The 27343-nt window shown below is 39.8% G+C and overlaps 1 protein-coding gene across 3 annotated transcripts; it reads right to left on the bottom strand.

The window, feature by feature from the left end:
- Positions 1-1243: 1243 nt before the first annotated feature.
- On the bottom strand, positions 1244-20246 carry tfap2a (transcription factor AP-2 alpha). 3 transcript variants are annotated; one of them, XM_007900893.2, is made up of 9 exons: positions 20224-20246; positions 15707-15805; positions 13652-13726; positions 12958-13389; positions 10369-10420; positions 7988-8219; positions 7162-7280; positions 4381-4522; positions 1244-2578 (listed from the first exon to the last, which is right to left on the bottom strand). In XM_007900893.2, exons 1-9 carry the CDS (start codon positions 20236-20238, stop codon positions 2287-2289), a joined length of 1458 nt encoding a protein of 485 aa, XP_007899084.1. In that variant the 5' UTR covers positions 20239-20246; the 3' UTR covers positions 1244-2286. The 3 variants fall into 3 exon arrangements, with proteins under 3 accessions (XP_007899084.1, XP_007899085.1, XP_007899083.1); XM_007900894.2 differs by lacking the exon at positions 13652-13726; XM_007900892.2 differs by lacking the exons at positions 15707-15805; positions 20224-20246 and adding an exon at positions 14336-14812.
- Positions 20247-27343: the final 7097 nt, after the last annotated feature.

Genomic DNA, 27343 nt, shown 5'->3' with positions numbered 1-27343 from the left:
AATGAAGTTCCTGAAAATATTACAGCTGCTTCAAAACGCTACAAGCAATACAATCAACTCAAGGACAACGTAAAAATGTCACAGTTTGTTAAGCTATACATTCGCACAAATGCTTAAACGCATTTTTTTATCAACTGAACGCTATTTGAAATTAATATATCTTCCAAGGTTTTACATCTCCAGTCTGACACCGCATTTGGTATTCAATAAATGTGCTTTGATGTTCCAAAATGGGGTTGTGTCTATTCCCTGTATAAATATCAGACTTGTAATGCTGTTTATGAATGCCATTGTGCCCGAGGTAAGTACAGTATCCCACACACACTCTGAGATCTAGCCAAGAAAAACAGCCCTGATAGACAACGCTTCACCTCACCTGCTAGCACTGTGCATTTCATTCATGTCAAAAACATACACAGACTGGTTTACCCGGCTCAGAATTTTCAGATATGTAATCTACAGTCAAGTTTCACTTGACAAAGAATAATTAAATGTTTCAGTTAATACCGCCCAAATGATCCTGTTGTTAAAAGAAGAACCCCCCCCATCTTAAAAGCTTATTCCACGTTGGAGCTGGAAGCATTATTGTGTGCATGGTGTGTATATTACTGTATTCACGAATCATAGAGCCGCTGGAATGTAATATAAAAACGGTAATGTCGCTTCCTATCTTACTGTTTTAAATCTATTGAAAGCACCAAACAAAAAAATCTTGTACAATATGTTGCAAACCCCTGTACATAATATTTCTGAGCACGTTTGCTGGCCTCCCACGGAAACCACTTGAACATAATTAATGTGTTTAACATTTCTTGTTATTTTGCAACAAAAAATACTAATGAGGAAGCAGAGCTGTTAAAGAGTTAACAAAACACGACATTTGGTAACCACAGTATCATGAAAATCTGCGAGGTTTGTTTAGTGACTTGTCACATCATTAGGTACATTATTTCAGGATACTGAGGACCTTAACAATGCATTCCTTTTTTTCTCCCTGTTTTATCATTTATTTTGATTATGGCTCAATAACCCACCAGAACGAGCCTGCTCAACTCGTAACTTGAAAGTTCAAGTTTTTATTATACTTGAGGGAAACAATGGGTTCAGCTGCTTATTGCAGGGGAGCAATTGTCAAGGGAGAGTTAAACCCAATTACTGCAACCATACTGAAGGGCTGGAGGAAAATACTGCCAAGTAAAAATACGCCTGGGCAAAGACAGCCACTGAATAAAAAAAATCGACATAAAGCGTATCAAATATTTATTTATCTGGGCAACAAAGGGCTATGATACATCGACAGGCATGTAAACTATTGCCAACACAACTCTATATAATACAGCTAAAAACTGCTTCCAATTTGGCCAGCGGACATACAAGATATCAGGTCGTCCCAAATGCTGTCAGTTCAACAATAAAATACTAAACCGTTCTATAGACAATATCAGTTTATTGCTCTGGCTCTTCGGTAGGGAAAGAGACATGGTGTCAGGTAATTTCTTTGTCACAACACATGGGATATTTTAAAACACAAAACATTGCAGATGCTTCTTTTTAATTATTATTGTTTTTTTTATTCAGGGTTCTGTCTTGTTATAAACTAAATTCGATGCTTATCATATAAAACTCTTTTTTTTCTCCTCTCTTGGATTTGTTCAACTGCTTGTCATCACAACATGCTACAGAGGGCTAAAATGTGTCTCCCAGAGTATACCCAATACCTTTCTAAATAAGTACCATAAAATCACGTAAAGAACTAACTGATGAAGATTAAAACCCACTAACAGGAGGTAAACGATATCACCAGATAAATAAAATAAAGGTTTAAACAGACGCACCATATTTACAATTCCCATTAAATTACACATAAATAAATATATACATACATGAACACTGTTTCCCTTATTAAACCGTGAACTGGGTTGAAATAAATGTTCAAGTTGACCGTTACCTTAGAGGATTATTTTTTCTACAACGAAGTTTATGACAGAGGAACTGTTCAAGTTTATTCACAATACTGATAAAATGTATCCTCGTTACCTTCTTTAAATGACTGTGACTACAATCCTAACAGAGATAAACAACGGGATATGTCAACCAGGGTGCAGTCCGATGAAACTTTAACTTGGTAAAAAGTTCAGAAACTTTTTGTTTTGCCAAAAGCAGTTCAAAATTCTTCATCGCCTGCTCTGCTCTCTAAGGCTCCAGACTCCAGGTTGAGGGAAAACAGTCACACTTATATGACAACTTTTTTTATTTTGTTATGAAATTGTAGTTTTGCTATTTCCATTACTTTCTGTGCTTCTCGTCCTTGTCTCCGCTTTTACTGGGGTTTTCGCCCGTGTGGCTGTTGGGAGTATTGTTCATGTACATTTTGTCCATGGCTTTGAGTGCTTCGGTCAGATAGTTCTGCAGGGCGGTCATAGCAGCGCAAAGAGCGGGGCTTCCGAAGCCGTGTGTGATGAGACTGAAGTGGGTGAGGCAACTCTGAATGCCAGGCTCCAAGATCGGCGCTGGTCGAGAATTCCCCAAAGGCGATCTGTCCTGAGTCAGCAAGTCTGTAAATTCTTTGCAGATTTGTCTGAAAATCAAGATAACAGTTGGGAAGTTTAACTGCCTATCTCCAAGAAAAACTTGTTTTTCTTTTGCATAAAGTTGACTTCCTGATTCTTTCAGTCATCCCTCGTTCTGGTAAACATGACTCAAGAGGTGCAGTTAACAAGTGGTTAACATATGATGAGCTCAAAAACATTTTGTTCCTCTCCAATAATTCATGAACATAGTTTACCTTGGAAAAGAAAGCATGTCTCTCCCCCATCCCACCCCCTCCCCCAATATCAACTTTGTAGCATGGTGGACAACTTTAGAGAGCGCTGATCTGTTCTGAGTGACAGGTTATTGTCCTGAAGTGCGTATAGATAGAAAAAGAAATCTATCTAAACCATCTCACTGAAACATATTCATTCAGAATTCTTGGTAGGTAAATGTTATTTTCTCAAGTTCCACGTGCTATCATGTGATATATTTTGCTTTATTCAATCAATCTAAGGCAAGAACTCTTGGACTTATGTTTTTTCTTTGCATTATTAACATTTACACAAGGCAAAAATATTTTGTTTCCCTCAACAACATAGGGCATATATGTCAGGACCAGTTCCACTCGCGAATATTAGAAAGCGAGTGCATTACAATAGATACTATGGTTATTCACTAAGCAATGTCGACGCAGGTAGAGCTAACATTTAAAAAGAGCCAGTCTTTGTGATCAGGCAGCGATTTTGGTATCCTTAACAAGATTAAGAAAGGACTAACAATTCAGCGTATAGCGCACACATTGAGACAGTGGGACACAGAAGGACTGTAACGAAACGTCCTGCCCAGTAACTGGCACCTAAATACTTAATGCAATAGGGCTTAAACAATAGTTACAACCCTCTTCACCCACTTCCCAGACATGCCTGCCAACGTGTGTGGAAACTCAATGCGTGTGCCTGAGCATGTGTAACTATGTGAAATGCAAATATTGTCAACATATATCTATGTGTGTCGGTATAACTGTGGTGTTGCGTGTGTGTGTGTGTGTGTGTGTATGGGGTGGGGGGGGGGGGGGGGGGGGCGTGTGTTTGTGCATTACATATGAAATTCGATCGTATTTGGAAAGTCCATAAAACGTGTAAACATGTATTACTAGGCATCCTGCGTTGGAGCAGTTGTGCATTTCTGTCAGGGTGTATCTTTCAATTGCGCCACCAAGCTCCCCACGCTTATCCACTACAATGCCCTTCGGTGACATCGGAATTCCTAATTAAAGATTAGAAAACAACCCTGGAATTTTCCCTCAACATCCGACAGTAGATTATTTACGCTACACACTGCCTATTTCATCCGAGGCGTTGCACTGTCTCCACTGCTAACTAACGTTCACTAAACTGCTTGCAAAACATTATGGGTTAAAGAATTTCCTGTGATGTGTGACCTCACAAAATGACGGCTGCCTCTACCCTCTGACAGTGAGAGCAGAGCGCTGCGTGTAAGTGAGGCAGCACTGCTATTGATTATATTACAGCCATGTGATAACATGAATAGTAATAACACAAGCTATGAATAACATCAATAATATCCCACATTATCAACCTGGGGTTTTTACCTTCACACAGCTAAACTCTTACCATCACACATCTTGCAAGCAGTTTTAAGAACTTCAATTGCCAATTCTATGAATATGCGAACAAGCATAGAATACAATCCATATGATCTGCTGTCACACAACCAGATTCTTATAAACATGCAACATTGCGTGTTGTAAAAAATGGAATTTCGGAGAAAGATGGTTTCAAGAGCGTTCATTTGAAGTCTACTTTTTGACATAAAACAGAGACTCACTTTGATGCGAGGAGCATGTTTTTGCGTGTGACTTGTTCGTTGGGATCAGAATGCTGCCGGTTGACATACTCAGCTGCTGCTTTGGCTGGGAATTCTGTTTCGCAAACGTAACCAAAATCCCGAGCAAGATGCACAGCTTCACCTGAACAAGATAAATGTTTGAGTGTGTTATACACTCTCTCTCTCTCTCTCTCTCTCTCTCTCTCTCTCACACGCACACACACACACACACTTAAAGTCCATGAATGTATGACAAGTGTAATGCATCCTTCCTAATTTCTCTTTTTTAACAGAAAGCCAGCTGATTTGAAAGACACAATTCGTCCCACTACCACAATATCCAATTTTAAATTGATACAGACTTAACACAAGCAACTTTTCTCAAAACATTTGGCACAATTTATTGGACATTACATTTAAATTGCATAAAAAAAACACTTTTATATTCCCGCAATAAAATGTCTACTTTTCTACATTATTGCAATTTGGTCAAAACAATTTTATGTCAAGACTGAGATACGACAATAAACATGTTTTTACTTTTTAAAATAATATATATATCACACCACCTCTGTAGCACAACAAAAATGAACTGCATTACATGATAATTAACAGCCATATCCTTCAATTCTGGTTCTTTCAGTATCAGCAACCTAATATAAAATAAATAGTTCAAAATGTACCACGCTATAAATCGCGCATCACCATTTGTCACACACCAAATATTTCAAGCATGCATTAAAAAAACTCGGAAGCTTCAGTGAGTCATTTAACGACATTACAAAGAGCTAAGTACTGAACTGGGTAGAATATCAAATAAATTGACAATATCTCTTTTGTTGTCATGCATTCAATGCCAGTCAAAACCACGTCTGCACAACATCCTCTTGCAGTTAAGCCTGCGTTCGGTAAACCCAATGCAACTAAACAACAAAACATCTTGTAGTAATACAGGACAGCAAAGGCCGTTTGCAACCCTTTACATGTTGACTCATAAAAATTACAATGAAACATTAGATCAGAATTGTTCGCAAAATCCAGACTGGTCTCAGACAGTACTGCATAAAAGGCTAAGCTATTTAAATGTGTTTATAAATTCTGTCGATCGTAAAGAATATAGCGATTGTCGACCAAACGTATTAAACTATACAGAAGATCATATCGACTAGCCAGTAATGTACAACTCCCCTCCTTACTTAAAGAGACATTATTTCGGCCAGAAAAGTCATTTCGTGTAACATAAATGTTCCTTGAATATACATTCTGAGAATGTTCCTTATTTTGCGCATTATTAAAATGAACAAACCCCTTCACCGAGTGTGAATTAGCACATGGGCTGCTTTTTAAGTATTGCGTAACTAAAACGAAGCATTTGCAAAACTGCAAATCGAGATTTGTGTGATCCTCTCGGACGACAAGAATGGATCATTCTTTGAAACCCTGTCCTCTCTTTTTTTTTCTTGGTTGATTTCAAAGCTTTTGGTTTTAATTTCCTGAACCAGTTGGGTTTTACTGCAGGGTTTCCTGCCATTAGCCAGCTCCGGAAGGACGCATGCGCCAATTAGTGCTTCAAAGGCACAGTCCAGTAACTCGTTTCCATAAAATGGAACAGATCATAAACAATAACAACAGGACAGGGTCCAACTGCCTGCCCCAGAAACCCAACTGGTCACACATTGATCATCAGCAAGCCAGCTATGCGTGAATCCACTCCTGACTAATAACAATGCATGACAATAATCACATTAACGTGACTTTCTTTAAGAATCTCTCTCTCTCTCTCTCTCTCTCTCTCCCTCCCTCTCTCTCTCTCTCCAGAAGGTCCTGACTTGCTAAGGCTTTCTCAACGTGCAGTGTAGTTCTGATGGCAGCAGACAGCAGAGATCCTATCCACAATGCACCCAATTATTACAGCATACAGCAGCATATTTCATTCACAGGTCTGCCTGCAACCCCCCCCCCCCCCCCCCCCCCCCCACACACACACACCAAAAAAAAAAGCCGCGACAAAAGATGCAAATACATCAAAGGGTCTGGGCTTTTTTTCTCTAATCTAATAAATCAATTTATTCAACACTGCTCGGGTCGCCCATTGCCCGCTGGCCGCGAACTGCCTCCAGCAGCAGTCAGCGCATCCCGCAGAAATGACGTGCGTTAACCCTCGCCGATATTAAACTGTTTTGCTCTGACGTTGACAACCCACTAATTCTTCACTTCGCTCTCCCGTAAATCGTCATTCAAGAGATTAAGAGAGTTGTGACGACGGGATGTGATATTCCCACTGAAGTTCAAGAATGTCCAGTGTTGAAACAGCCAAAGGAGAGGGATTAATTCCGACCCCAAACACTCACAGCGATTTACACCCATTGTGAATCCCCAATATGCGGCGTTCTTGATCGGCGTCCCATCACACCAGACTTTTTGTTACTAACACCAGTGATCCAATTCTGTAACCTCACCCATCACCTACTGTAAACACACTGGCAACCCTCAGCCACACTGCTGGTTGCTGAAGGAGACAGCGGGAGCTACAGTTTCCCCTTACTTCTCTAATTCGATTTAAGGGTTAATACAATGCTCGGATTGTTGGACGTCCGGGGGGTTAAATGAGGACACATGATTCCCCTTACTCCCCCCCCACCCCCCCACCCCCCACCAAACACACACACACACATAATTTCCCGCTCTTTTACAGTTCTGTGAATAACCCACCACCCAGTTCATGATCTCCGCATCGTTAGCCATATACTGTATAAGGGGGAGGCGACCAGAGATACTTACCCTCAACAAGTGAGGTCAACAGCGTAACGTTAGCAGCTTTGCGTCTACCTGCTGGTAGATTTAATCCAATTTTGTCTAATTTTTCTCTTAAGGACCTTCCTCCATTTTTAGACTTCGCCCTATTTAAAAAGAAGAAAGTGCACGTCAGACGTGTCCAGGCAATCTGTAACACAAACCTTCACATTTCAAATCGTGACTCGAAAATGGCTTATGTTTTATTTCGGAGGTAAACGGCGCATCAGATTACATGGCAATGATTTCCAAACTGATACGACTGCCTTTGAGCAAAGGTGATCAACTATTTCCGATTCACACTTTTAATATCGGGACTTCTAGAGCACTGGTTCAAGTAACTTAACATTTGACTTTGTGATTCTGTGTCATGTGTTTTGCTAGTAAAGCAACTAAAGAAAGTTTTACTGATGCAAGATTGTGGAATGAATATTTTATTCACTGAAGTTAGCCCATTACAATGCACACTGCTCCTAATTTATTGCAGTATTTAATGCATGGGATCTATTGGCAGAGGCATTTATTCGATCCAAAGGAAAACAATCCGTGTGTGCCAGAGCACAAGTAAAATATAAATAGACTGCGGTGCAAGTGTCAACAACTCGACATAAAACGTGATAATTGCTGTTTAAAGATCATGTGAAACTAAAACAATTAGCAAGGCAGAAAATAAATAATGGGAAAATGACTACAATATTTTTGGTGCACGGAGGATGTCGTGGCTAAGTGTGTTGGAAGAGGAGACTGGCACCGCTGTGCGTGCTGTTGAAGCGAGGCTGAGTTGGAAGGCACCCAGTGCGGCACCAGAGCTCACCTCCTGAGCACTCCCCCCAGCAACGAGGCGTTGAGACACTCGGGCGGAGACAGGCGTCTCTGCACTTCCGCCACCGTCACCTTGTACTTTGATGTTGAACTGAGGAGGGAGAGGCGACCCGGAACTGAACAGAACACCTCGTTCGGGTTGGCAACCCCTCCGAAGAGCCCGTCCTTGTTGAGTGAGATCGAGGTGACAGCCCCAGAGCTGGACTTGGAGATGGACACTGGACCTGAAAGGGGAACCATCAGACAGATCAATAGGGAAGCCCTGCAAAGCGGCCTCTCTGCCATTTTCATAATCTCACATAAAGGGTCACTTGGTCAGTGTCTGTGTTTGTGGTCCCCACTATCACAGGTTCTCCCAACTCTTGTAAATGGATGGGTGGTGGATGGGTGGGGGGGGGGGGGGGGGGGGGTGCAGGACAATTCGATTGATGTGCATTATGTTTTAAAGTAATTGATATTAAAGGAAGCCCTTTGTCACATTATTGGGAAACGTGTTGCCATCATAAAGAGGCACTCTCTCCAAGCGAATGCAGACCGTCTTTCACACTGAATGATAACGTGTGCATATTTTAACGAAAATGAAACGAAATCCAACCGTTTGTGCAAAGTGCAGCATGAATTTAGCATATTATGAGCACGGCTATTTCCAACTTGATGTTGTTAACGGCACATAATGTTGTCGAGACCAATTCTGAAACGTTATGTCGGTCAATATAATAAATACAATGTGAAGTAATTTCCATTATGCAACAGAAACTACTTTTATGTCTCAATACAGAACAAATAGGTATATGTAATGCACTGGAAGCTAAGTGTAAACACACATTCTAATCTATTTCCGTTACCCTTTAACGCCCTTTGGTTTGCTCTCTATTGTGGTTCATTCATTTATTTGTATTTAGAGTTATTTGCTCAAATTTTGAAGTATATTTATTTTGTAATGGAATAAATGTTCCAATAATAGAAAGCGCCAGTATACATTATTTTGTTCTCTTCCAATGCTAAGTTGATTATTTTGCTTCCTGCATCTTTCCGTGCACCCAGCGGCGTTACAACACAGGAGAGGAGCACAGCTCCTTCCAACAAAGCCGACGGACGCTCACACAGCAGAACATCAGCACATCAACCCCCAGCCTCGATTGATCAATTCATTACAGCATATGTTTTAAAACTAAATCGGGGTCTGGGAACTGAGAGGCAAAATTCCGCCAAATAATCGTTCTGTTTCATGGAATACCGAGTTTGATGTTGAAATGATCAATTCGTTTAACTCGTATCTACAGTGTAGAATAACACGCAACCATTGCAACAAAACCCAACGGATGTCCAAATCTGTGTCTGTTAATTATCGAGTGTAGATATTCTGTGTAACAATAGGAAGAGGTTTGCATTCTTATTACTGTCTAAAATGTAGCTTAGCTATCGCGATCGTGCTTTGTCTCCATAAATATGTCCATTTGCGGGTTTTTCTCCAGGAAAATCCCCAAAATACCCTTTTTGGCCTATAATCAATTGTTTTAGTTTGGGTTTCTGTTCATGCCATTGGAAATCTACTCTGGATCTTTGAAGACATCGGGCTCCTAGTTCCGGATAGATCACTTGTGACATTAATAGCTCTGGGGAGGCTAATAGAGACAATAGGAGTTAAACGAACTCTTGAGATTACTAATAAAAGAGCCAATTATCATGTCGACGTGGAAAGAGCATCTCTTAAGATTTATCCCTTGCACATGTAATTTGACGTGACAAAACCTTGAGAAGCAGAAAGATGAAACTTAAACCATTTAATCGTATGCTACTGTTTTACCAATTAGGATATATGTATATATATATGTATATATATATATTCCTTTGGAAGGGGTCATCCTATAGCGACTGGAAAATGAACAGCTTAGTAATGAAAGTGGGCACATCTTTAAGATTGCAAAGCAAATAATACATATTTCCCAACCAAAGCTCCATAGAAATAAATGCACGTCTAAATGCACATGACTAACCAGACCCTCAAAAGCATGTAACGCCAATCGACAGTATAATTGCTCCTGCAAGTTCAGGCATTTGGTTTGATTTATATGCTCTCTAATTCCTTTGCTCATTAAAGGTGCACAACTGTAAGGAATTTCTTAAATCCACACGAACGTTTAGCCTGAGATGTAAAGAATGAATATTTGTGTCTGTTCTCTTCCAAAAAAAAACACTAAAGTCTGTGTTGAAAGCCATCTTGGATGCATTGCTGTTGTTTAATTGCCTTTATCCCCTTTTTGATGTTAGATGTAGCACACAATGAACTAAAGTAAAGCAAACTAGGATTTCCCGTGACTAAGATGTGATCCGCCTGTACAGACATGTTTGACGAGAAGAAAGAGAACTTGCCTTTCTTAATGACGGTTTGGTCCGGGATGTTAATACCCTGGTCATCAACATGCTGAAATGGAGAATAAAAATAGAAATATAAACTTAGAAAAAAAATCAAGACTATGTCAACCTCGAACAGGAGAGAAATCTGTGTAAAACGGGATTATGTTGGAAATTAGAGTTAGAGCCAGCGTCACTTTAAATCAAATAATCGCAAGAATGTAAAAATGTTGAATTTATATCTAATATATTGAATAAAATTCTCATTCTTTGTTCAATATTGGCCGAATGTGGTGGAATTTGTATTTCAGTTACTGCAAGTGCAATTTGGAGTATTTAGTTGAACAATTGTGCTGGATTTCTGAAATTATGGAATCTGTGTAATTTTTAAAATATATGTGTATGTGTGTGTGTGTGTGTGTATGTATGTGTGTGTGTGTGTGTGTGTGTGTGTGTGTGTGTGTGAGAGTGAGAGAGAGAGAGAGAGAGAGAGAGAGAGAGAGAGAGTGTGAGAGAGGGGGAAGGAGGGAGGGAGAAGGGACAATCAAACTGCAATACCACTGTCCATGCCCTAACAGGTTTGCTTCGGAAATGCATTTTGTCTCCAGCTTTTACTTGTTATTGGAAACATTAAATGAGAGCACGTCTGTTCATTCCAGCACCGGCATGCAATACAGAATCGGAATATGTTTCCCAAATCAACAAGAATTCTACTGAGACTAAGCGATTGGCAATCACTGCAGAACAGCCAGTGCATTTACAAATAACACTCACTTCCAAATCCCCACTGCAATGTCAGCCACCAATCTAGCATTATTCATACAGGTCCAATTTTATTTTGCATTATATTCCACACATAATCAGCGCCAGTTACCGGGTGCATTTCACGAGTTTCTTTACTATATTTTCCCCCAAACAGCTAATGCAGTTTACGCACAACTTGCCCCCAAGTGATTTTTGATTTTAATAGTCATTAGCTTTGAATCAGTTAAGATCAACGCTGGTATTCTGTACGCATCACCCCCATCATTTTAAACTATGAGGAACGTGCAGAACTTTTTGATATTGTTTTTTCCTAAGTGCAATTTGTACACAATATTTGCAATGTGGGAACCATACACTTCAAGCACTATCCAAAGAAGAGATGTCATATCATATTGGAGGCTGAAGTCGCTAACCCTCTGTTTCCCCAGTGAACATACAAAGATGTATAAAACTGGCACCAGTTTGACAATCTGAATAATTGACATCAGAGTATTGAAACAGACTTCACAAAAACTGCCTCCCAATGCCAGATCAGCAGGCTCACCATATTACCGAAACACAGCACAATTTCCTCAAACACTGAACAATAATTCATAGAAGGTAGACACTATTTTAATTCTGGTATCACACAAACGCAGTCGCATCAAAATAGGTTGAATCGTTCAGTGGATTTTTTTCTTCTTCTTCCCTTTATGTCAGCAGACTATGCTTTTGTTATTAAATATTCTCCCGGAGTAGCAAGAGACGCATATCATACAGTTAAGGCTGTATTTGTAAGCTTGTTTACAGCAGATTTTTTTGTTAAAGAGCCAGTCACATTTAAGTAAAGTATAGCCGCAGGTATTGAGTGGAATGTTGAACAGCTTTCAATCGCTCAGAGCATTCATAATGAGTATTTGTTTGGAAATGAATGCATGACGGTTCCTTGCTTATGAATATTTTACGAGAGCAGTAAAATCGGCATTTTTTTAACGAAATTGAAAGTAGTGCTTAAGAAGGCAAATCTACCAATTCAGCTAGTCATAGGACGGCTGTTTTTCACTGTGTGGTAGATATCCTTATCTTTTGCTTCGAAAAAGATACATATGATAATAATTTTAGGCCTCTGTTATTTGTTGAAGCAAAACATCCATATTACAGTTTAACTTAAAAATGCGGGAACGTTTTCCCAAATCACTTCTTCAATAGTATATCGATAATTTAACGCGTTACAAACACATGCCTTTGGAGCATTTTTACAATACAATAATAACATTGGATCTCAGAACCCTAACACTGCAAGAATAACAGCTTTGAAACTAGCTCTAATTACCACGCAATAAAACACCCAAAATACACTGAACAAATCTAAAGGAAACTGGAATAATTTTGTCCATTTCCCTTTGAGGAACGATTTGAAATAAACTTCTTTCTCTAAACTGAAATATGAAACAAAGCAAGCCAACTAGTTACTTGTATCTTAAGTGATTTCGTCGCGTGCAATCAAAACAGAAGTGTTTAAGCTGATTTACTAAAGCACATCAAAATACATATTTCTAATCGAGCCAAAATTAACGTATCCGCATATAATAATAAATAAATATTAGTGACGGGCTTTGCTTATTGACTTAAAAATTCCAAGCAATGTTATGACCTGCCTTATTATCAATAAGTGGATCCCACTTCTATTCATAATTACAGATTTCTCGCCTTTGTTCGCAATCGCAGATTTTAGTCTTTAAAAGATTTTAAAAGCTCGAAGTCTTCAGCAATGAAGCACCATTTTTCAAAGCCAATAACATAGCACCTCGTTTCGTTTCACAGGGCAAGACGCAGAAAGTGCAAAGTAATAGCTGGAGCTACCTGTACATCCTCGATGGAGTGTCCGATGTTGTGGAGGGGCAATCCTTCCCCGAGCCCAGAGTCGAGTCCGTGAGTGCCGTGGAGGAGGATCTCGGGCCGCCGGTAGTCCCTGCGCGGGTCCAGGCCAGTGAGCTGCGGCAGCCCACGGTGCTGGTGCAGGATCCCCGACTCCTGACTCTGTCTCTGTGGCCAGCTCGGGTGCTGCGGTTGCGGCTGCGGGTGCAGCGAGTTCAGCGAGTAGGGGTCGTTCACATGGGAATAGGGGTCCTGCGACTGCGGGTAGATGGGCTGGTACGGAGGAGGGAAGTAGGGAGGCTGGAAGTCCGTGTTAGGGGTGTGAGATAACGGTGGGGCGGTCGGATATGGAGTCTGGCTGACTGTCCCTAACTGGGGCAACCGGGGAGTTCCATTACTGGTCCCATCGTGACGATCCTGCAATAAAAACCAGACATTAAAGTTACATTAAAAATATCATCAGTGCCATTGCATTTTTATTGTTGTTTGTGCTGCTATGATGCAATCATAAGTTTAATGGGAACATCGTTCATTAGAAAACAAAATCTAAAGCATCACGGGGGGAGGAGGGGGGAGATTTCAGCGAAATATTATTCTCACAGGAGGTAAGGTAAGGTTTCAAAATGGAAAGTGCTACCAGTTGTTGTTTTAAATCTAGTGCCATCTCACTGTAACTCACCATCGCCGAGAAACTGTGCACTAACATCTGCGGACAGTCTGATCTGAGCTCGTCAGGGGGAAAAAAGAGAGAGACCTAGAGTGGAAAATTGGAAAAAAACAGTCCAGTACTATACAACTACAACAGATCACAACGCCGGGGAATCACATGCAGGAGCAAGGCACGAGAATCCATCAGAACTCGAAAAAAAATCTTCATTGGGCATAAAAAAATCAGAATGGGTCTAGTTTCTGGGCGTCAGGTCGATAGATTTTTCAAACTTTTTTTTCTCCCTCTTTCTTTCTTTCTTTCTCCTCCTCCTCTAATGGCGAGATGCAGCTTTACCCCAGCACATAATAGCAGATATTCATGACTATTAATATTACACGAATACTTAATAAGGGAAGAATGGTCGGAAATCGAGCGTGAAGCGAGGAAGCAACTAAAGGCAGACTCTGTTATAAATGACGTCCATTGAATAAGGAATCAGTGTATCTAATCAGAGAGAGAGAGAGAGGGGAAAAGAGGGGACTCTGCTGGAGCTGACGAATCACAGAGAAGGGGAGAACAGTTTAAAGTGATCGAGGGCATGCGATAGAGAGAGAGAGAGAGAGGGGGAATGAACGAGGGGATGAAGAGAGACAGTCAGGCAGAGAAAGAGGGGAATGGACGAAAAGAAAGAGTGACACATTAAGGAATTTGCACCTCGTTATCGTGTGAAAATCCTGAAAATGCCATAGGCATTTCGGCGGCCACTCGTTTCCTGGCTGGAGACAGACTACCTGCGCTTTCTGTTCTCTTCCTTTTCAGATCTTTTCCCGGAGATGTACGCTGCCCTGATCCTGGGTCACTAGCAGCCTGATCCATCGTGCAATGGGTTAAAAGTTAAGAGACAGGGAGCGACAGAGAGACTATGGAGTCTCCAAAGCCCTCATTCGTTTCCACGCACTTTTACGCAAGCTGCTCCCTACTGAGTTCCTAAAAACAGCACTTTGTCTAAACTCAGCTTCAAGCCAGTTCCAAATAAACGGATTTCAGCCTAAAATCCTCAACTTTCTTCTCCGGAAGATCGTGCCGTTCCTTAAATCTTTCTCTCTCTCTCTCTCGAAAGCTGCGTTCCAAGGAAAAGTGAAACTAAGGGGCTGTTTCCTTTAGCCCGTAGCGTGAGGTGTCTTCTAGCCTGCAGTGGAAACCCGTTTGACTGGCTGTACAACTCCCAAACAACTCCCCAAATATTACCTAGCAAACTCTGCAGATCAACTTTCTCAATCCGGGCACACTCACAGCCCTTTAGACATAACCATTTAATGCCTGCTGCCATTTCCACACAAACACACGTACAGAATCCTTAAATCGCAACGGGAACAACAATCTTAGTGCAGATTTCAATATCTACACTGGGCGATGGTGGGAAACGGAGGGGGCGGGGGGGGAGTTTATTACAAATGGAAAACAGAGAGAAGTTTTCGTTTATAGCAATTAGAACGATTGTATGACAAATGCATTTCGTTCAGTTGTGCAATCAAAGTTCGCCGATTGATTCGCAACAATGCTTTACCATATCGCACCAACACAAGCAAAAGTTTTATTTATATATATATTCTTAATTCGCAGAAATTTGTGTTTTATCTTATTCTGGCATAATTCAGGAAGTTCGCCAGCGTACGATTCATTTTAGATTTTTAATAAACGTACACAATAAATGTAAGTTTGACTGCAGTCAGATCTCCTGACTGGAGCCCAATCGTGATATTTTTTGGTAGATTTGGTGGAAACGTTTTGATTTCTTGACTGTTTACAAGGCTGATCCGCAGGCAGACAATAGATTAGGTGTACTCTAATCGGTTTTGTTCTATGTCAAACCATTGGACCGAGAGCTTCAGATTTTCACAATTTCCACGTAACCGTGTTTGTACAGAATACACATGTATGAAAATTGCGATCAGCTTTACATTTAATAAACTTTCGAAGATTCGGAATAAAGGGAAAGGAAGGAAGGAAGCATTGTCCTTTCTATCGGCGATGCCTTGAAAACTGCATTGCATTTATTTTTAAAGCCAGTATAAAATTGCTTACCTCACACTCCTCATATTTGATATTGTCCGCTAATTTCCACAGCATTCTCATGGATTGGTGTAAAAGTGGTTGACTAGATGTCTCTGAGAGTGGACAGTCCTGCACAGAGAGTGTGTGTTGGTTTAGAGCTCCGACTGTGCTCTCAGATCTCCCTCTAATGGTCGATCGAGTTCCCCTCTCAGCTCTTTAGTAACTCGCTAATAACAGCCCAATTAGCATATGAACGCCAGCCAAACACTCATTCAACCGCATTACTGTTTCAATGGTCACAGGTACAGAGCTACCACTGCCGGGTTGGCATCCGCCGTCAAAATGAGTATATTGGAGGTGGACAGTAACTAAAAAGACATGTAGCTATTTATTTTATTGAACAGGAATTCAGAATAGTTACAGTCTCCCAGACCTGCAACTACACATCTGCATTCAAAAATATAATGGTGCTTTGGGTGTCTTTGGGTTTATTCTCTGTTCAAACAATTATAGTTTTATCGTGTTTCATTTTTATTTAGGATCCGTTCCCAAGAGGATAATAGTTATTGAGACAGAAAGAGAGGAATTACTGTGAAGTACTACCCAGTGTTTCACTTCTGAATAATAGGATCTACCACGGTTGAAATCCACTCAAACTGGCATTACTGTAACGATAACTCTTAGTTTTCGCAGGTAACTCTTAATTCCATACCCCACCTGTATTAAGCGTAATCTTAATGTTTTTCGCGGCTAACACTTTAACTAGTTTGACAAATACATCTGGCTAGCTGGATTTTGAAGAGGTCGCGATTTAATTCAGTTCACTAATGATGCCTCCCCCCCTTTATTTAAGTAATTCTCATGGAAAAAATCATACGGGCACCGTAATGCTTATGTAAAACACAGCTGTGTCTCATTTTATGCGATGTATTTGGAGGATAGTTTAAACGGGCAAAATCCGATGGTACATGCATTATTGATCAAGCTCTCAGGGTGGGTATATCTTCTACAACATCCCTGTGAAAACATTGTCTGCTAAGGGGAACGTCTTTCAGAATCCACCTCTCTTTGATACTCGGAGGCTTTAAATAACAAACTGTTGGTTTGCTCCCATTGAGGTGGAAATCGTGTTTTTTTTCATCCAGCTACTAAAGCCAATGCATAAACAATAACTTAAAAGGGAACTATTTCGACCTAGCGCCGTCTACCTAGCAGCCTCTGTAGATTTTACATATAGGTTTTTACCATAATAAATAGCTAATTGAATCTGAATTATGAATCGAGACAGAAGGTTTATTTATGCGCGTTCTTTTCATCAAGGTGACAAAGTGTGTGAGGATTACTCTCGGTCAGGTAATGTGTGTGACCAGGTCTAGGCGTCGACTTTGGCTAATCTTCATTACCATTTTTGGTGGAGCTCTGTGACAAAGATGTCATTAGACCTATTGTCTTCAATGAGAAGACCGAGATTTCAACCAGTTTAGACAGATCTCACTCCGAAAGGTGAACTCCTTTGAAGGTTTCAGCAAAATAATTTCCATCGTCATCGTGGGTTATATAGCATTAAACTAAATTCTCTTACCTAAACCAGGATATGTTTATGTTTCAAACCTACCCATCGAGCCCATTGCATAAAATACACACAAGTGCACGTATTTTCACGTGCGTTTCCTGACCTGTCTTTTCCTTTTAATATAAGGCAGACAGTATAACAGTATTTGCGAAATTCTAGTTTTTTTTGCGGTTTTTGTGGGATCCGTTTCAGCTACGTGCTCACTCAGAATCAGCTGCTCAGACGATTTTAGTTTATCGCAAGGCGAGAAGAGGATCCAGCCTCGCAAAACACCATGTTATCGACTGAAACAGATAGCTAATAATTGTGTGCGACGTTGATGCTGCTATTCTGTCTCATGCACACGTACATGATAAGTTATCTATCAATTTTAAATGGCGATATTTTATAGGCCTGCAATGGCCACATTGCTTACAAAAAAAATACTTTTTGAAGTTCTGTCGTATATTTTTCAGCCTTTTCCATAAGTTGCTTACATTTTTATTGCATTTGCCTGATCACCGCCAGGCTCCTTTCTGGAGCAGATACTGTAGCTGGTTGGTTGATTTTAAAAGGATTTATAAAATTAACATGTAATTGACTAGCGTATCGTTATCAAATGCGATGAATAATTAAAAAGTGTTGTGTGTTATTATTGTCTTGTGTGGAAAAACGTTTTGACAGAACAGTTTGAAATAGTGCCTGGACTTCTCATTTATGGGAAACACTCTGTGTGTGACCCAAAGTGTGACATTATTTCACCTGTCCAGAAATTTTCAATTGGTTTAATTACATGTAATTGTATTCAGATGCAACCAAAATAAGGCCGATGTCGTTCAATAAGTACCGACGGTTTCCCCACAAAGACGAAGGAAATGTTGAATTGGACGCATTAAATGCGTTCACGATATTGTGAATTAAATCAATCGACAGTCGTTTTTAATGTGAAGGTGGTGACACAGGACTAAAGTGGAGTGTGTTTATGGAATAGTTTTATTAGCCAGAAATGCAGGGTAATAAAAACTTCCCAGTACTAATAAAAAGTTACCCACCAGATCTGTTTTTTTTAAAAAAATCTGGATTAGGGAGGAACACGATTTCCCATAACACCTGTTGCAAGGTGTTTACAAATCAAGGTGGCTATGAATGATCAAATAAAATAATGACCAGCAGAAGCAAAGGGGATTTCGGACTCATAGTAGACCATAGCACCTTTTAGACACCTGGCCTGCACCATGCTTGTGCTGTAGTGATTTTATATTCTTTTACAACCCTGTAAGATTTATTAGACTTTCGTTCTTCAGCAGGAATAATGATTCAGAATCTAGCTACATTTACCATAGGTGTATAAAGACGTTTGCTGTTGACAATTTGTGCCAACATGGAAAATCGACTTCCATAAATGACACTCACTGCATGGTGGAATTACCGTATTGTGTGTATTTCATTGTAAATTGAATGAAAAAATCTGCGTGTGAGAAGTGCTTTCACACATAACAAGTGAATCTATTCGTTTCACTGTAGATAAAATATCCCAGTCTATAAGTAGATAAATATGTTTGCACAGGTATACCCCAGTGTTCCTTTGTTTATTTCCTTTTTATGTGGAAAAATGTACACATTTGAAACGTTAGCAACCCGATATAAGTCAATCTACTTTTTAAAAGTTTTTTGTTCAAACTTACATTTGGGAAATGATAGATATTTGGCTTTGATATTGTTCTAAATTGAAATTTGGTGCATTGGTATTCTTACGTTTCACTGTAAGAAAATCCATAAAAGCAACAAACAGTGGATTTGGGTTACGATAGTTTCTCTGAGGTAAATCGTGCACATCTGTGTTTTATCATTCAAAATGAGAATCTTCGGTGTTTCCGATGATGCACACTTTATTAAAGTTTATAACTATCTTTACTATGCCTATGAAAGCAGCTTGGTAACTATCAACCTTTCAAGTAAGTATCCTGATAACATCCAACAAAACTTTATATTTACTTACTTGAAAGGTTCATAGTTTCAATAATTGAAACTGCACAAATATATGTGTGTATTATTGTACCTCTTACTTCACACAGGGAAATACGATTGTACATACAGGTACAAAGTTTGGGCTCAAGGATGTCGGCTTAAAATCTGGGACCACGATGTTTATAACTATCTTAAATGTACCTATGGAAGCAGCTTGGTAACTATCAACCTTTCAAGTAAGTATCCTGATAACATCCAATCAAACTTTATATAGATACATCCTACTATATATACATGAATATATAATATATAAAGCAGAACACAAGTATAAATTATCCCAACGTTTACACTTGTGAACAAAACAGAAATCTAACCTGCACGTACACTTAAATTTCCTCGACGACACAGTCAGTATATTTTCATCTCAGAAGACATATTGTTTTAAGGAACTATTGAGAAAACGCGTATAAGGTCATATTGCACACGTTAATCGCTATCATTTAGAATCGGACTTTCTCATTACGTCGAATTATGTTTCCTGCAAGTTAATAGACCTTGCAGTTCGGGGGAGGAGTGGTTTGTGTGAGACACTTTCTAGGTATGTTGACCAACAGATGGATAATAGGACGGTTGTGAATTAAATTCAAAATATCACGAAGGAGAAAAGAACGTTTGAGGCGTTTTTCTAACTCAAGTCTTTCACACATCCCCTCGACAAAAAAAAATACATGATTGCATGATGGCCTTTAGAGCATTACCTGCACGTCTGCACTTTCTTTTACTTGAAACTGCACAAATATATGTATGTATTATTGTACCTTTTACTTCAAACAGGGAAACGCGATTGCAAATACCGGTACAAGGTTTGGGCTCAAGGATCTCGGTTTAAAATCTGGGACCAAGAAGTTTTGCATTTCAAGACAAAAATCAACGGTGTCACAAATAGCAACACCGGTGAGGTAGACAGGGGAAATAATCATCTGCAACGTTTTGTTCTGAAGTCTGATTAATACAAAAGTTCACCTACCTGCCAGTCCCCCATTTTGCCTAGCATTGACATATTGCCTGGAGTTACCCCGCAGTGATGTTAAGGGTTGATGATCTGCAGGCTGTTGTATAATTTCTCCTTTTACCTCCACAGGATCATCTCACCTGGTCATAAGGTGCTGAGTGTCACCTGCTGGCGCCTGCGCACTCGGCAGGAATGTCAAACCCAGGTATAGCCTGGTTTAGCACTGATGGATTTACAGCAGCCGAGGACCTCAGTGTCTCGATTCCTCATCAGCAACCAGATCCAGTCCTGACCCCCCCCCCCCCCCCCCACCCCCAGCCCTCCAAAAAAAAAGCATTCATCACAAAAGGAGCTGCACTCTTGTGAACTTGTGTGTGTGGGGGGGTGGGGGATGGATCTGCAATAGTCAGAGCTATCCGCAATTACTGGCCATACTGTGAAGCCCAGATCAGGTGATGGAGGCAAGAAAGAATGGAAAGCAAGAGACACCAGACAGATAGATCTATTTGTAAAGTTTAGCAAAAAATGCGACACCGCCGTAGTTCATCGAGTGGGTTGTAGGATTTTTTTTCTCTGCAACAAGTGGTTGTCATTTTTTTTCTGCTATTCCCCAGTCCTCCTCGCTACATCGTTCCTTTACCTGAGCGTAAGCAAATAGGCAATATTTGCAATACAAACTGGAAATTCAAAGCTGGTGTGTCCTTAGTATAATCAAACTGGTGTTTCTTTTTCTCCCCAGGAAGGCAGTGGCGTTTTAATGTCTTTGAACCGGGCTTGGTCCTGTTGCTATTTTTGTTTCTAAACATGTCTTTGGATGCGATCTCGAGAGTTTGGTAGACACTGGTCTATCTTTTCATTCCAATAAGATCTACGCAGCAAAGGGGAAGATAATCCACATTAGTAGTATCTGATGGCACATCAGAGCAGTTCGGAGTCTGAACCATGATATTTGCAAGCACGCATAATAGATTAATGATGTTTGCAGCGAAACTATAATTGTGATCAGGATCGAAACATTAAAAGGATGACATGAAAAACAAACAATAAAGTATTTACCTCCATGAATAGCCAATGGATCCAGCCATTCAAACTCTCAGTCAAACTTCTCGGAGTATAACTTTGTTTTTAAATGTTTTGTAACTTCCTATTAGTTTTTGAACAGCGCAAAACAGAATTTACTCTGCTGAAATTACTTAGCACACTAATTTAATGAAAACCCCCAGTTTTATTCTAATTTTATAATTTGACTATGTCGACCTGGATATGGTAACGTGGATTATAATTACTTTATGTTTGATATGCTAAATACTTTATGCATACTTTATGGTATATATTACCTGCAAACTGTTGCCTATATGTTATATATTTACACAATACGTTCACCTGTGGGCCTGGTGTGAAATTTCTGTTCCTTGGCTCTTGAGCAGAACCCATCCCCTTAATCACTTAATCTAATTAGGACTAGTGAACGCATTTGGGACTTTGGGCAATTAGAGGTTTTGTTATTTTCTAACTTTTTTTACGAAATTCCTTGGAATCTCCTCACAATGTACCCACATTCATTCTAAAGCCAGTTTATTCTAAGCACATTGCTTGGTTAAAACTTTGAAAATCTATGCGCTCGCACTGTCAATACCATTTCAGGATACTATAACAGACCGACACTTGTTACAGATATGCAAACGTTCTGCTCAGTATATACCTATACAGTGCATATCGTACTTAAACGTACATCTCTCCAGTGTATATAATTTTAATCACATATTGTATCATCAATTTGTTAATGGCATTAACTTCTTTCTTCGTGTATATAATTTAGCTGTATAATCACTTTAAAGTATTCAACAATTACTTTTATGAAATACTTTGATGCTATACTTGTCACGTTCATTCAATGCAAATGTTACGTAAACATATTCTTAAGTGTAATTATCTTACGTATATTGTTATCTTCAAGCGAACATGTGTTACATGCGTGTCCTTAAATGTGCGTGGGTGTTACCTTAAATTATTTAGTTGCATATCACTTCCATTGCCCACGAAATATACAGTCAATTCATTCTACAGTATATTCTGTGAAGAGCTTTGAGACATCTCGAAGATGTGATAAGGCACTATATCAAATGCAAGGATCTTTATTATTATTGAATACCCATCAACTAGAAATTGATTCAAGCGACAGCTGATATAATATACTTCGAATCGTACATATTTTAATTATACAGAATAAGACTATAGTGGCGTTTAATTAATTACATATATTGAAGACATTTCTTCAAAAGGTATATTTTGGGTCCAGCCTGCTTTCAAAATATATAGAAGTTGTATATATGCATATTCTGTTTAAATGTACATCGCTCAAACTGTATTGCGTTTGATGCATTCAGGTCACATACAGTACTCGTTTTAATCTTATATGTTTCTAACAACGTGTCACGCTTCGTAGCTTATGTGCAGACGCATACTGTATCTGCTGCATATATTTTAGCTACGACTATTTTCCCCATAAGTGAAGTTTGGTGATCCACAAACACACATTTGTGCCTCTTCTTACATCATCTAATGTGAACATCTTATTAAGCAAAACAGTGTAAATGTCGTGCTACTAATTTGCCTCCTGAATTTCTTAATTTAAATTGAATTTCCGAGAATAAGGTTAGTTGTGCCTCTGGTGGACAGGTCGGTGTTGCTGTGCACCTATTTGAAGGATAGACGCTGGACCTGTGCATAAAAAAATGATACTTATGACAAGCTACACACTTAGGAGAACACCGTCAAAAAATCCCGTACCTGAATTCATGCAAAATTAAAAGCAACATGACATTAGAGCATCTGAAGATTCCTCGACTTCTGAAACCCACTCGTGTGACTTGATCCGCATGTGTTTACTAAAGTTCCGGACAAAAAAAAAGCAGATTTTGAAACGCAAACGTCATAATAAATAAATAATAATAATAATAATCCTTGCATTTGACATAGCCTTTTTCACGTCTTCTAGACGTCTCGAAGCGCATTTGTCTCGAGTGCTTGTATTTTCAAAGGGCAAGGTGCATTCAGGTTGTACTCAGAGGAGTTGCTTGATTTGAGTAATGAAGCATGAAATGTGTGAATCCCACCGGAGTTGCCTGCACTTAGACAGATTATACAAGGAGGTCAAATTACCAGAATTAGCGCTGCTCACAAATTAATTACAATGCTGGCATCAACTTATTCTGTTATCGTTTATAGCAGCGGGAGGGGTGGGGGGTGGAGGAGGAGGTAGAATCAGAGGACAGGATCACTGTTTCTACTTTATTGCCAAGGTTTTCCAGCCTTCATTAGATATTGACCAGTTTTACAAAGTTTGCATTTCAACTATCATCCTGGTGTAGAGGCATTTACAGCCGCCCCTACCCGGAGGCGTGATTAAACAGCTTGTGCACCGGTTTTATTTGGGGGGGGGAGTCCTTTCACTGGCATTGGGATTATATTGAAGTGGGAGATGTGTTTATGTCGCTATTAATTCTAAACAAGACCTGGATGTGCGGTTTCAACCGAACGAGCACCACTTTACACGTACGATGTGTTTGACCATCTACTAATCTAACAGAGGGAGAGGGAGAGGGAGAGAGCGCAGCCCTGTGCAGTGACTGATATATCTGCAGATCACTGGAATATTTGGTTCCGTTCGTTTCAGTGATTATGTCCCATCTCTCCGTCCCCCAAATCTGGTGACCCTTTATAACGCTCTATGTTTGGGTCATATTAATTGTAACAGACACCAAGGGTGTCAATGTGAGAAGGTTATCCCACAGTAAAGTAAACAAAAAATATTACTATTCTAGTAACTTGCCTGTGTATTCTCCTGTAAATATTTGACACCAAGTTTACTGACATTACAAAAGCTATTGTGATAAATCCTGAATCCTCCTTCGTTAAATATGATCAACCATAATGGCCATTTGAATCAAAAAATCTCTCATCCCTTCTTAAACTACTTTTTGTTTTGTGATTTATAATACCTATAAGCATGGACTTCGGAAAAGAGATGCTTCAGATTGATCGCAATCCGGACAGAATTTCATACTTATTAAAGTTTGTTCTTTGGGATGTACTGAATTTCCTGCATTTCTCACTGAACGTAAGTGACTCGCCAGCACCAGTATCCCAATACTCTCCGAAAGCCTTCAATTTATATTATACGTACCAACATCAAAGATGGCTTTTGCACACAGGGATTCAGTTCTGATCCTCTTCAAAATCCAATCGAGGACGTGTTTTCTGATTATACATTTAACAAACACCAGATAATCAGATGATATTTATGATGATTGTGATAGCGAGTTGCACTGTGTGCTTTTCTCTGCACTGTCACGAAATCCAAAAGTAATTCCTTACGTCGCAAGTTCTTTGAAAAGTCTCACAAAACAACTGTTCAGCTGCTTCGACGTTAAAGACTATTCAAACGCCAGAAGCAAAGCTAAATCAGCGTATTGTAAGCAAAGAATGATCTTCAGGCGTTGTGATTGGAAATGAGATATTTCGACATTTAAACGAACGAAGTTAACTTGTTAAACCCCATTTGGCTTAAAATGTCCTTTGGGTTTCTTGGAAGTTATTATTGTAAATATTGCTTTTTTTAAGTCCAAAGTTGCAGAAATATTCATATGAACCTGAATTGGACAATGAATGAGGCAAATGCACATATTGTACAGATCAAATAGCTTTCCTTTCCAATGCCGCAGAGCTCTTGTGCTCAGCTCTGTGAAGACCAGTGTGCAATTAGAGTTCTTTAAATGAACGCTTTCACTGTGTACCAGGTTAGATATTAAAATGTAAGAACATTCAACAACATATCAACATAGTTGGAACCCTTTCCTATCGATAGTCACTCTTCCTTGAACTAAAGTGCAACATCTTCTGCAGCAGTGTGGCACCTTTCTTCGTAAGTTGTGAGCTATTTGTACTCACGAATGTAATAAAATGCGGGTAAACATATTTTGTGCGATTTGGTTAATTCATTTGCACTGCCGTTTATTCTGCATATTTACCAGCAGCGGGTTTCACACTTTGCATGACATGCTTGGACTGTCCTGGTATAAAGAATGTCCATACCACAACCTACCATTTAGTGATTAATTATTCAACATCTAGTACAATATAGTGTTACTTGTACATAGCGCCCTTCACGTCGGGAAGGCGTCTCAAAGTGCTCAAAACATGGCATAGTTCTCGACAATGCACAGTACTGTAGTTACATTACAAGAGAGCTTCCTATGTAAAATTGGAGCTGATATACTGAAAGCACTAAGCAATTTCCAAGTATATGTGGAGTCTCATGTACCCGATTCTTATACAGTAGTGATGGGGGATTCTGATGGGAAGCTTTAATCTTCCATACACTGTTTGCATACTAGAGGCAGTTGACCAGTCCTCTAGATAGGTCTACAGATCTATTTGAATACAGATATGGTCTATGCAAATGAACTATATATCTCATAATATACTCATCCACGTTCCCAACATTCCACCTATTTATCTGTAATATCCATATTTATTCAGAATTATCAATGTATGTAAGTATAGGTTTGGTATGAATCTCTAGTTTTGCTTTGGTCTATTTATTTCTATCTACTATTAGCGATGGTTAAAGTACTACACATTTGTATATCTGTTTATACCAGTCTATATTTCCATCTGTCTATGTTATATCTATGTGTTTATAGGTGCACCTATTGTATAAGCTTATGGAAAAATAGCATATATAGTGTTCATACATGCAGATGTGCATGTATGTGAAACGGCTGATTATATGTTTGCATTACAAAATAAGCTGTGTTAAGAAATGAGCCTTTCATTGAAAGTCTGCTGTAAGATAGCATTGGAACAGTTTTGCGGTTGAGAGCTGAGGGAGGATTCTCTTGAACACGGATGAGTCTATCCGCCCTATTTTGAGCAATTTGTCCGAATGAAAAAAAAACACTTGTAGCTATTGTGATTTTTAAAGACAGACATCTGAAAATAAGCACATTGGTAAAGCGACATTCCCAGCGGCCCTTTTATCTCTGGATGAAAAAAATCCCTTTCCTGCCTATCAATAATGACGTGTGGACCAATTGTGTATTGATTAAAATATGGATCCTCTTTTCACTGAATGCTACTTTGACTTGCGCTTTTTTTTCTCCTCCAATTTCCTTACTTTTTAAAAGGATGTGGTGCAATGGATTCCAACTGTTGTAAAATACAGCACTTGAAATGATTTGAGCCCTCGGTCATGCACAACGCTGGAAAAGACTGTATGAAAGCAGCAGCAGCAGCAGTGAAGCACTCGGTCTGTGAGCCCCTGGATCCCCCGGGTACAGAGCGCCCCCTAGTGTGCTAAAGTGGAACCGGTGAAACGTGGGTGTAATATGCATTGGACACACAAACCCGCGTTACGGTGAAACACTATATGCTCGAAAACTAACAATCTACGGCGAGGTCGGTAGCTGTTGGAAATTAAGAGTTCAAATCGTGTTACATCTGTAGAAAGCATTTAATACGAGTGAAACCTGCAAAACTGTCACTGACAGCAGTGGGAAACCTCAGCCCAACTCCCCGTCCTTGCCAATCGCTCCCTGGCTGGCGCTGCTCCTGCACAGGACTCTCTCCCTCTCTCCCTCTCAGCACAGGAGAGAGAACAAGGCGTCCGTCTCTCACTTGCTTTCCATTAAGGCGACTTCAGTCAAACACGGGCTGAGAACCGGACACGTGCAACCAGTTTTGCAGAACTATGCAGACATTTGGTACAAAATGCAAAGGACAACACATCCCACGGATTCCTAACGCAGCCAGTCCAGCCCAGCCCAGCCCGCACACAGCTCACACACAGCTCGGCTGAACCTTGTGGGCAAATAGTCTGGTTACGAGAGCAAATCCCAAACCAGCCCATGCACGATCGCAGACTTTGACCATTCTCCTGCTCGGGTTTGAGGTGCTATTCGGTTTGATGCACGGCCCCCTGAGAGGAAATTCATACACTGCTCAAATTAAAGAAAACACTGAGAGTGGAGAAGATACAAACAGAACAAGGAACTCGACAGAGGGAGGGAGAGATATAGGAAAAGAGAGATAGGATAGAACAACACATACTGTATAGAACACAGGATATATATAT

This window comes from Callorhinchus milii, unplaced genomic scaffold, assembly GCF_018977255.1.
Source record: "Callorhinchus milii isolate IMCB2004 unplaced genomic scaffold, IMCB_Cmil_1.0 Scaffold2, whole genome shotgun sequence".
Classification (NCBI taxonomy): Eukaryota; Metazoa; Chordata; class Chondrichthyes; order Chimaeriformes; family Callorhinchidae; genus Callorhinchus; species Callorhinchus milii.
The sequence above is the reverse complement of the archived record's forward strand: the minus strand, read 5'-3'. Positions and strand labels throughout refer to the sequence as shown.

Coding starts and splice junctions, on each gene's coding strand:
- tfap2a (XM_007900892.2), bottom strand. CDS start 14,497: ATGGATCAGGCTGCTAGTGACCCAGGATCAGGGCAGCGTACATCTCCG. Junction 7,281..7,987: donor CTGGGGGGAGTGCTCAGGAG/GTGAGCTCTGGT, acceptor CTTTTTAAATAG/GGCGAAGTCTAAAAATGGAG. Junction 4,523..7,161: donor GTTGACCTCACTTGTTGAGG/GTAAGTATCTCT, acceptor TATCTTGTTCAG/GTGAAGCTGTGCATCTTGCT.